Genomic DNA, 11,751 nt, shown 5'->3' with positions numbered 1-11,751 from the left:
AAAAAATTAAAAAAAAAAAATTCCGAGAGAAACGTATTCAAATGCATGAATGTTCTACCACCATTTGTTTCTCGTTTTCTTCGCTCATGACAACGTGGACAAACCCAAAATCACTCATCTCTTTCTCTCTCTCTCATGCAAAAAACTGCTGTCAATTAACTAACAAAAACAAACACCATACCCTCAATATTCATGCTCTCTCTCTTATCCCTTCCTTTAATACAAATGCACCACAGTCTCTTCTTCCCCTCAATGTTTTGTTGACATATATAATATCTCTGTTGCCTTGGTCGCCGCAACCATTCAACGTCGGTTTCTGACCCATCACCCATAATCTCCACCTTATGGGTCAGCAAACCCGCAGGGAATTCCATTCCGGTCCCTTGCCTACTGCCTTATTTTATAACGATTATAATTATCATCACCACCACCACTATCATTATGACCCACGTCTTATTGAGCTTGCCAATAAAAACGAGACTATCGATTTAGTTTCTCCATTTGGCAAGCTCGAAGGCTTGAGTCACGACGATGTCCGAGAAACTGCCTATGAAATATTTTTCACGGCATGCCGATCATCACCGGGTTTTGGAGCACGGCAGACACTCTCGTTTCATTCCCACGAGAATGAAACGAAGTCGAGCCAGGTGGTGATGTCACCCACAAGTAAGGTGAAGCGGGCTTTAGGGTTGAAAATGTTGAAAAGGTCACCATCGAGAAGAATGGTGTCGAGTAGCAGTGGAGGGTCAACCACAACACCGTCATCACCGTCGAGAGGAGGCAGTCCTTTTCATCATAACATGCTACCACTGAGGCCGCGGCGGCCGATGACTTCTGCAGAGATTATGAGACAACAGATGAGGGTGACTGAGCACAACGATCATCGCCTGAGGAAAACCCTAATGAGGTCTTTCGTTGGCCAAGTACGTAAACACATACATGCTATATATATATATATATAGGGTTTAAGTTTTCTTATGTTGTAGGATTATAGGAGATAAAAAAAGTAGAGAGAAATTAAATGTGGGTCCCATATTTTATATTAAAAAAGAAAAGAAAAATTAATTGGCACGAAAAACGAATTAGTGTAGGAAAATGATGTACTCTTATGTAGCATAAGAGTATTATTTCCCATATATATATATATATATATATATATATATATATATATATATATATATTAGTTTCTTTCCTCTAAAATTGTTTTGGTTATGAATTTTGTTGATTTTATCTTAGAAAGATGTGATGACCTGGTAATGTAATAAGCAGATAGAAAAAGGTAAGGTATATTAAACATGAGCAATGAGGTTAATTAGAGATCTCACTTCCTTGGATCAAGTGGATGGTTTTCCCTGAGTTATAGGTTACGTGACCAATGACTTGTTAGGTTAAATTGTTAATCAGATTATTTATTTTAAGCTAAATTTCATTTCACGGGAATGCATTAGCCCATGTGAGATGAGATTATATAAGAGAATATTAATCATTTATAAACGACAAATTAATGGTTATATATATTTTTATGCGCTTGCAATTTCTCATGTTACATGAGAAATGCAAGTTTTCCTAAAGAGAGAGAAAGGCGTGGGGCCCACTTAAAGAAAAAAATAAAAAATAGAAAAGTGATTGGCACGGATATCGAAGTGAGAGTGGTAGGAGAGGAGATTTGTCATGCAACGTGATAAATCTTTTTCCTTATTTTTATACTTTATTTCAATGTATTCTGTCATTGCCAATAACTTTCATATGAACGATTTGGATTTTCTGGGACGATCTTATGTCACATCAGAGAATCCATTACTCAGTTTCACAGGTTACGGTTGGTTTTTTTTTTTTTTTTTTGGGACATGATTTATGATTTAACCATCCTCTTTATTTTTTATTTTTGGGTACATTTTCAATGTGTAATATACATGTATACAGCGATATCATTTTTAGGCATTAAAATACCTCAAAATGAGGTAATTATATATTTCATGTGATAAGTACATGAGTTTTTTTCTTTAAACAATATATGATGTGATAATCAAACAAATTGATTCTTAGTCAGAATTACAAAGTTCAAACCACATAATTAACTAGATCACACCACATGATGTGAAACTGAATTACCCTTTTTCTAATACATTGAAAGTCGATATGAAAATATCAATTACAACTTCAAACTAAAACTATATTAATGATGAAACCTTAATCAAGTTGCCAATGGTGTTTAATTCCTTAAATGTATAATGTATTGAGACATTAATGAATAGAACATGCTAACAATGAAACTGTTGACATATTTGAGCTTTTTGTTAGGATAAAATTCACTAGCTATAGCTCCATATACATGTAAAGAAGTACTTCTAACTATTTCAAAATGCTTGCCTTGTAGGTGGGAAAAAGAGCAGAAACTATCATTCTCCCTTTAGATCTTCTACGCCACCTTAAACCCTCAGAATTCAGTGATTCTCGTGAGTATCATATGTGGCAAAAGAGACAACTCAAAGTCCTTGAAATTGGGCTCCTCCTACACCCTTCAATTCCTTTAGAAAAAACCAACACATTTGCCATGCGCCTTAGAGATATCATACGTAATGTTGAGTCCAAATCTATAGACACAGGCAAAAACTCTGATATCATGAGAACCCTTATCAATTCTGTTGTTTCCTTAGCATGGAGAAGTAGTCCTAATGGAACCCCTACTGATGTTTGTCATTGGGCTGATGGATTCCCTTTCAACATTCACTTATATACTTCTCTTCTTCAAGCCATTTTTGATGTTAGAGATGACACATTAGTCCTTGATGAAGTTGATGAGTTACTTGAGTTGATGAAGAAAACATGGTCTACATTGGGGATCAACAAGCCAATTCACAATGTGTGCTTCACTTGGGTGTTGTTTCAACAATACGTTGCAACTGGGCAGATAGAACCTGACCTTCTATGTGCCTCACATGCTATGTTATCAGAGGTGGCCAGTGATGCTAAGAGAGAAAAAGAATCTTTCTATGTCAAATTATTGACATCAGTGTTGAGTTCAATGCAATGTTGGGCAGAGAATCGACTTGTTAATTATCATGACCATTTCCAAAGAGGGAGTGTTGGTGAAATTGAAAACCTTCTTCCTGTGGTGTTGTCAGTCTCAAAGATTTTAGGTGAAGATCTTATAATATCAGATGATGGAGAAGGGGGAAAGAAAGGAGATATAACTATAGTATATTCATCTGGGGATCGGGTTGATTTTTATATTCGATCTTCTATGAAAAATGCATTTGAAAAGGTTTGTGTTCATTTAACCTATCTTATCCTCACTATTCTAAACTAGTATTTTTTTCCTTAACAAGGGTAAACCTCGGTATACAAGTCTCCCTGACTTGTGTGAGGGTAGGGGTAGGATTGATTGTTTGCAGCTTTGCCCTTATAATTTTACAAAGAGACTATTTTTCCGTGACATTTCGGTCACAAAGATCAACCTTACTGCTGTGCCAATACTCGCTCTCATTATTTTCTTTTTAATAATGTATATATATTTTCTTGAGTGCAGGTAGTTGAGGCAGTGAATGCCAAGTGTGCTGAAATGCAAATAAAGGGAGAATTAAGTGAAATTCTGCTTCATTTAGCACAGGAGACAGAAGATTTAGCAATGAAGGAAAGAGAAAATTTTAGTGCAATGCTAAAGAAATGGAACCCAGCAGCATGTGGAGTAGCAGCATTGATGTTGCACAATTGCTATGGGCATGTGCTGAGGCAATATTTAAGTGAAGTTAACTCACTGACTTATGAGACTGTTGACGTATTGCAGAGAGCTGGAAAGCTAGAAAAGGTTTTGGTCCAAATGATGGTGGAAAATTCTACTGAGGGTGAGGATAATGGCAAAACAGTTGTGAGAGAGATGATTCCCTATGATGTTGATTCAATCATCTTGAACTTTTTGAGAAAATGGATACATGAATCTCTGTACAAAGGAAAAGAGTATTTGCAAAGAGCAAAAGAAACTGAAGTAAGTTTTGGCTTTATGGTCCTTTTTTTTCTTTCCTTCAATGATTAAAAATGAAAGGACACAACTAACAATATTTGTTTAGATAAAAAAATTTGTGATTATGATAACATTGAATATGATTTTTAATGAATTTCTCTTCTCTTTTTACTGCAGACATGGAATCCAAAGTCCAAATCAGAGATATATGCACAATCAGCTGCTGAGCTGATGAAATTGGCCAAGTCAATTGTAGAAGAATTCTTTGAAATTCCAATAGAAGTAACTGAAGATTTAGTTCAAGAACTTGCTGATGGATTGGAAAGTCTCTTCCAAGACTACATAATGTTTGTTGCAGCATGTGGTAAGTACTTTGAATACACCAAAAATTTAAACTTGTTTACTCCACAAAACTGATAATAAGGGTAAATCCGATGCACAAGATTTCTCGACTTGCAAGGATAAATGTTAGAGTTGATTGTATACAACTTTACTCTTGAATTTTTGCAAAAGGACGGTTTACCAGACTCGAACCCGTGACCTTCCGATAACAAGGAACAACCTTATCACTGCTCCAAGGCTCGCTCTCACAAATAACTACAATAGACTAGTAAAATGCATACCATTCTTATTTACTTTGTTTTAAAGTTTAACTCTGTTCTCTTTCAGGTTCAAAACAGAACTATATTCCTTCAATTCCTCCACTAACCAGATGTAGCAAAGATTCAAAGTTCATCAAGCTGTGGAAGAAAGCAAGCCCCTGTGGTGCTAGTAGATCTGAGATGGATCACATAAATGGAACAAATGAAGGTCATCATCCTCGGCCATCAACTAGTCGCGGCACACAACGCCTTTACATTCGTCTCAACACCTTACATTATCTCATTTTTCACATAAACTCCATTGAAAAATCACTCTCTCAGACACCTTGTGCAGTTCCTTCGAATCATTATCGCTTTGCAAACAACCTTAGGACTCAAGGCAACATTGGTTCATATTTTGAAATAGTTAACTCTTCCATTCCAGCAGCATGTCAACATGTCTCAGAAGTTGCTGCATACCGTCTCATATTCCTTGATTCCAACTCTGTCTTCTATGGTAGCCTCTATGTTGGTGATGTAGCCAATGCGCGAATTCGACCGGCATTGAGAATCCTCAAGCAGAATATCACACTAATGACAACAATGTTGACAGATAAAGCTCAATCACTTGCAATGAAGGAAGTAATGAAGGCCTCATTTGAAGCATTCCTCATAGTTTTGCTTGCTGGTGGAAGCTCAAGGGTGTTTAACAGATCTGATCATGTGTTGATCAAAGAGGATTTTGATAGTTTGAACCGGGTTTTCTGCACTTGTGGAGAAGGATTGATAGCAGAAAATGTGGTGGAAAGAGAGGCTGCAGTAGTGGAAGGTGTCATAGCATTGATGGGGCAAAATACTGAACAGTTGATGGAAGATTTCAGCATTGCCACATGTGAAACAAGTGGGATCGGAGTTATGAGTAATATGCAGAAGTTGCCAATGCCTCCTACTAGAGGAAGATGGAATAGATCAGATCCAAACACAATATTGAGGGTATTGTGTCATAGAAATGACAGAGCTGCAAATCTTTTCTTAAAGAGGACATTCCAATTAGCAAAGAGGAGATGATATTGTATATTATTCTTTGGTAAAGTTTAAGCACAGAGATCCCATTGTGAATGCATTGTTGGTACACAAAACAACTTCAACCTTTAAACAAGAAAGAACTTGTGGGGAGGGAGCAGGTTGCAATTGAAAGCACAAAATAGGTTGTCATATGGAGAAAATATGGGGTGAAGAAAGCAATGCTTGATTTCATCATTAGACATATTTTCAACATACAAGAGACCACCTAAGTCTACAGAATATGTGTTGAACTATATTTTGGGATAAGTTATATTTACAAACTTTTTGTTTACAAACTTTTATAAATTACACCATGTATTACGGGTAATATATGCTCAAGTAGTATATACTACCCATAGTACATAGTATAGTTTGTAAACAAAAAATTTATAAATATAACCCTGCTCTTATATTTTTACCTTAAGATATTCTTTAATTTTTTTGGGATAAGAAGGGAAGAGAAAAAAAAAATGACACTTTCTTAGTGTAGTTTGTTGATGTTGCATATAGTCCAAAAGTAGCCTGTATCTGGGATATGTTGATAGCAGCTATGCAAACTAGTCTGGGAATTTCTGCTTGTAACTAAGCAGAAAGGGAAATGTATTTTCTTTTCTAATTTTGCTGTAAACTAAAAGGGCTTCTTGAAACTAAAAAGGGCTTCTTAATTACAAAATAAAAAAATAAAAAAAAATACTACAAGTTAATAATGAGCATGACAAATAATTACAACGTTTTAGAAAAGTTGAAAGGCCAAAGTTTTTTCAGCATAATTGTTGCCATAATAAGTTTGCATTATTATTGACTTTGGGATAGGTGTTCCAAGTTTTTGACTTATTTTGCTATGAACTCTAATGTTTTTCTTTTCTTTTTTTGTTAAATCCATTTTTTTTTATGTGAATAAATTGGAGTGTTTGGGTGCAGAGAAAATACGTTATAAAGAGAGAAGAGAAAATATGTTATAGGGAGAGTATAAAATGAAATCATAATTATATACGGACTATGGTGATGGAGGTATACATACATGGTATCTCTCTGTTTCAGACTTCTTGTAGGCAAAGCTAAAGTTCTGTTAGGTAATCGAATGTGTGCTGCTGCTACTCGCAGTAGTTAAAAATGATTATTTGAATCCTAATATTGTAAGTTTGGTCATATTTGGAGAGACTTTTAACCTTCACAACAACGGGATAGGTTATTCTGCCTATTCTTATTTTGCCTACTTTTGTCTACCTCTTTCAATATCGTTCGATTACAATTTCATCCAACGGTCGATATTTGCAATATAAAATAAATATTTTTTCTTCTTTCTTTCTCCTCACTTCCTCCCACACCATTTCTATCTTCCTTTGCTACCAAGACCGAAAATAACGAGAAAATAGAACCAAAAACACTTACTACCATCAATTAAAAAACCTCACTTATTTTGCCTATCCCCTAAACAAAATATCTTCAAAATTAAAGGTGACCGAAGTAAGAGTAACTGAAAATAATTCATATAATTCTATAAATTCCAAATATGAGACAATCAAATTCAAACATGCTTATTCCTTAGGGTTCAGAGAGTTTATTTTGTGTAAGCTTAAAAATATCCATCATGATTTATAAATACGATTTGGTTTTTCTTTATAGTCAAAGAAACCAAATATACCTGTTGTAAGTTGTGTTATGTAAACACATTTAATCATTATAAGAAATATTATAAAGGTAAAAATAAAATACTTTACCTGTGAATCTCACGCGCTCAACCTTTTCTCTCTGAAAGTTTCTGAGTGTCATGGGAGAAACACGATCGGCATCGACGGAGGAGGAAGACAACCTGAATCGAAGCATAAAGAAGCCTAAGGGCTTGGTGATCCAAGATGATGTGATGGATGAGCACATGCAGGGAGGGGATCTGGGATCTCCGAAGCTGAAAGTTAGGGGAAAAGAGGATCTGTCGAATAATCTTCAATCCCCTGGGAAGGTTCTTGCCGATGAAGCTGCGCCACTGTCAGGTGGATCCTCAGGGAAGAGCAGCGGGCAAGGGCGGAAAGTTGTCTCATACAGAGACAAGCTGCTGAGGCTCAATGGAGCTGATGATATGTCGGATAATGAAGATGAGGACTGGTTGACTAGGCAGAGAGGGGAGGAAGAAGAGGAGGACATGCTGGAAGAAGGATCTGTAGATGCATTGGAGGATCCATTATGCCCTTCGTTCAAGTTCTCGAGAGAGCAGCACAAAGAGGACTGCAAACAATGGAGGAAAGCGCTGATTATTAAGCTGCTGGGAAAGAGAATGAGAGCTAGGTTTCTAATGACTCGTGTGGTCAGAATGTGGAACCTGATGGGTATATATGAGGTTATTGACATTTAGAACGGGTATCTGGTGGTTAGATTCCAGGAAGACAGTGACTACAATCATGTGCTCCATAAAGGTCCATGGATAGTTGCAGATCATTACCTAACTGTGCAAAGATGGAGGCCTTTATTTGATCCGTATGATGATCAGTTGAAGAGGCTGGCAGTTTGGATCAGAATACCAGGGCTACCCGTGGAGTTCTACACTACCAAGACTCTCTGGAAAGTTGGCAGTATATTTGGGAGAACACTTAAGATAGATAAGAATTCTATAAGAAGGAATGAGTATGGTGATGGGGATGTAACAGAAAGGGCCAGATTTTCCCGTATATGTGTGGAAGTGGATCTTAGGAAAAGTTTCCTATCGAAGTTCAAAATTGGAGAGAGAGTCATGCACGTTGGCTATGAGGGATTACATATGATTTTCTTTGCCTGTGGTATGTATGGGCATAGGAAGGACTTATGTCCTAGCATTGGTGGACAGAAAATCAGTGTTGAGACTGGTGCTCCTGGTTTGAGGAATCAGGATATTGAGATGAAGGAGAAAACTGAAGAGAAACAGAAAGTAGAGGAGGCTTTCGGATCTTGGATGGTAGTCCAGAAGCCTGGTAGAGGGAGGAAGATGAGAGTTTCTCTGTTTAAATCTACAGCCAATAGAGATGGGAACCAGAAATTGAAGGACCAGAATGTTACTGCTGTTGATGGGGAAATGTTGGGAGGCCTTAAATACAGATAGCCTTATGAAGGAAGTGTCCCCTGATGTAGCTCCTAAAATAGGTGATAAGAAGGAAGTGATCATGAGTAAGACTGATGGAGGAGGTGGTAGTGATAGGAAAGCTAAGGGATCTATTCCTAGTAATCTTTCTTCAGGGTCAGATAAGCAGAAAAAAGGTGGAATGAAGCCTGGTTCTTTTAGAGGAGGCACTATGGGTCCTAGTGGAGGTCAGAAAAATAAAGTCACTAATAAAGGGACTGTGAATAGAAGTCAGGGTTCTGAGAACCATCCTCCCAGTTCTTCGAGTATGGAATGCAGAAGGTGGTTACTAGAAGCAAGGGGTCAGAAGGGGGAGTGTTGCAACCTACTCAGGATCCTAATAATCTAGCCAATAGGAAGGCAAAGGGGAGGAGAACCCCAATCTAGTGAAGATTGGAGGCCATGCTCTTAATGGGACAGAAGTTGATCAGGGGAACTCAGGCCTAGGAGGGGCCAGGAATCTTGTATATAATTGATGATTCAATCCTTGATGATTGAGGTACGGGTTCTTTTATTTTCAGTCCATTTTATGAATCTTTGTTCATGGAATTGTAGAGGAGTAGGGAAGAAAGAATTTCCTGCTTTGATTAGAGATATTAAATATAGGTTTAAAATAAAAGTTCTTGCTTTGTTAGAAACTAGAATTCAGGGTGGTAGAGGTGATGCTATTGTCAAAAAACTTGGTTTCTTTAAGGTTTTTAAACAGGAGGGTGTTGGATTTACGAGTGGAATATGGATCTTATGGGATGATAGAGATGTTGAGGTGGAGGTAATTCGTGCCCATCATCAATATGTTCACACTAGAATTCACTATATTGAAGATAAAAGGATGGAATTAGCTACTTTTGTCTATGGTAGCCCGAGGAGAGTGGAGAGAATTAAGCTTTGGGAGAAATTGGTGGATATTTCTGAATCTGTGATTGGCCCTTGGATCTTGCTTGGAGATTTCAATTCTGTTTTAAGACAGTATGAAAAGGTTAGGGGACTGGATGTGTGTTGGAAGAGTATCCAGGATATGCAGGACTGCCTTGTGAAATGTAGGATTTCTAATGTTGGGTTTAAAGGGCCTAGCTTCACTTGGAGGAAGGGAAAATTACAAGAGAGGATTGATAGAGCATGTGCAAATGAGGAACATAATGTTTTTTGGCCGAATAGAGTGCTAGCTCATTTGCCTTATTTCAATTCTGATCATAGGCCAATACTTGTCAGCTGTTTTCAATCTAGCAAGGAGTCAAGGGGTGGAAGTCAATTCAAATTTCTTGCTGCCTGGCTCACAAATGCTAATTTTGGCAATATTGTCAAAAACTGTTGGGGCAGAAATGCTGAATGGACAAAGGCTAGGAGAGATTTTGAGAATGCAGCATCTAAATTGCATTAAGAGTTGCTTAAAGAGGAGATGAGACAGAAACATAGACTATATGCCAGAATATAGGGACTGGAATGGAAGCTGGAAGTTGGGTATGATAGGGACCTTGAGAGGCTACAAAGAGATTTGTGGAAAGAATTTGAGACCATTCTGTTAAGAGAAGAATTAAATTGGTTCCAGAGATCCAGAGTCAAATGGCTGAGATTTGGTGATAGAAATTCAAGATTCTTTCACTCAACTACTATAGCTAGAAGGAGGAGAAATAAAATTTGTGCCATTAAGAATGATTTTGGAGAATGGACAGCTGATACTGAAGGTATGATAGAAACGACTGTGAAGTATTTTGAGAAGTTATTTTTGGAGGAGGACAGTTCTTTTGAAGAGTTTCCCATCAAAGGTACCTTTCCTAAAATGGAGGTTTAACAATTGCAGAATCTAGCTAAGATCCCTGATGATGTGGAGATCAAGAGTATTGTGTTCAAGATGGGCAGGTTTAAGGCCCCTGGTCCAGATGGCCTAAATGCTGCTTTTTTTCAGTCTCAGTGGCATATTATTGGCAAATCAGTGGGTGAGCTAATTAGGAGTATTTTTGAAAACCCCAGGAGGATTCAGTTGACAAATCAAACTCATCTTTGTCTAATTCCAAAAATAGACAATCCTGAGTGCATAAGAGACTTTAGACCAATAAGTCTATGTAATGTTGCTTATAAGATTGTCACTAAGGTTGTTGCTGACAAGTTAAGGAACCTGATGCCCAGATTGGTTGCTCCAATTCAATGCTCTTTTGTAAAGGGTAGGCAGAGTGCTGATAACATACTGGTGGCTCAAGAGATCATTCACTCAATGAGGAGGAAAAAAGGCAAGCAAGGTTGGATGATGATTAAAGTTGACCTTGAGAAATCCTATGATAGGCTGAGTTGGGACTTTATCCATGATACTCTAATGGAGTTGGGCCTTCCTGGAAGTCTGGTATCTCTCATTGACAGCTGTATTGGGACTAGTGAGTTGAATGTACTGTGGAATGGTAAACCTACTAAATACTTCAAGCCCTCCCGTGGAATAAGACAAGGAGATCCATTATCCCCTTACTTATTTGTCTTGTGTGTTGAAAGGCTTGCCCACCTTATTCAAGTAGCTAATGAAGTGAAGGCCTGGAAGCCCATTATTCTTAGGAAAAGAGGTCCTCCAATATCTCACCTGCTATTTGCTGATGACATCATTCTTTGTGCTGAAGCTTCCATGGAGCAGGCCCAAGTAATCAATCAGGTGCTTAGACTGTTTGCTATGAGTTCTGGGCAGAAAATTAACCTGGAGAAAACTCGGGTTTTCTTTTCTAATAATGTTAATTTTGGAGAACTAAAGAGATTAGTGATTGCTTAGGTATAAGCAGTACTCCTAATCTGGGAAAATATTTGGGAGTCTTCCTGAACCATGATAGAGTTAGTAAGAACTCTTTTGGACATGTGTTGGATCGGGTGAAAAACAGATTGAATGCTTGGAGTGTTAAAACCTTGTCTCTAGCTGGGAGACTTACTTTGGCTAAATCAGTGTTTTTTGCTATGCCTACCTATGTTATGCAAATAGCCTGGTTACCCAAATCTGTTTGTGGAGAAATAGGAAAGTATACCTGTGGATTCATATGGGGTTCATCAAAAGAGAAAAGAGGTACTCACTTGGTTAATTGGGAGAA

At 37.5% G+C, this 11,751-nt stretch overlaps 1 protein-coding gene across 1 annotated transcript; it reads left to right on the top strand.

The window, feature by feature from the left end:
- Nucleotides 1–344: 344 nt before the first annotated feature.
- Nucleotides 345–5,610, top strand: LOC133303304 (protein unc-13 homolog). The gene is made up of 5 exons (XM_061503196.1): nucleotides 345–923; nucleotides 2,378–3,265; nucleotides 3,530–3,985; nucleotides 4,139–4,325; nucleotides 4,631–5,610. The coding sequence occupies exons 1-5, from the start codon at nucleotides 345–347 to the stop codon at nucleotides 5,608–5,610; spliced, it is 3,090 nt and encodes a 1,029-aa protein (XP_061359180.1).
- The last annotated feature ends 6,141 nt before the right edge of the window (nucleotides 5,611–11,751 follow it).

Source organism: Gastrolobium bilobum, unplaced genomic scaffold (assembly GCF_033153095.1).
Source record: "Gastrolobium bilobum isolate Gb01-03AN ecotype WA unplaced genomic scaffold, APGP_CSIRO_Gbil_v1 utg21165, whole genome shotgun sequence".
Taxonomy (NCBI): domain Eukaryota; kingdom Viridiplantae; phylum Streptophyta; class Magnoliopsida; order Fabales; family Fabaceae; genus Gastrolobium; species Gastrolobium bilobum.
This window is presented reverse-complemented; position numbering and strand designations above follow the sequence as displayed.

Excerpts from the sequence above, each read along its gene's own strand:
- LOC133303304 (XM_061503196.1), top strand. The coding sequence starts at position 345 with ATGGGTCAGCAAACCCGCAGGGAATTCCATTCCGGTCCCTTGCCTACT. Across the intron at positions 924-2,377 it reads TGAGGTCTTTCGTTGGCCAA|GTGGGAAAAAGAGCAGAAAC; the intron begins GTACGTAAACAC and ends CTTGCCTTGTAG. Across the intron at positions 3,986-4,138 it reads AAAGAGCAAAAGAAACTGAA|ACATGGAATCCAAAGTCCAA; the intron begins GTAAGTTTTGGC and ends TTTTTACTGCAG.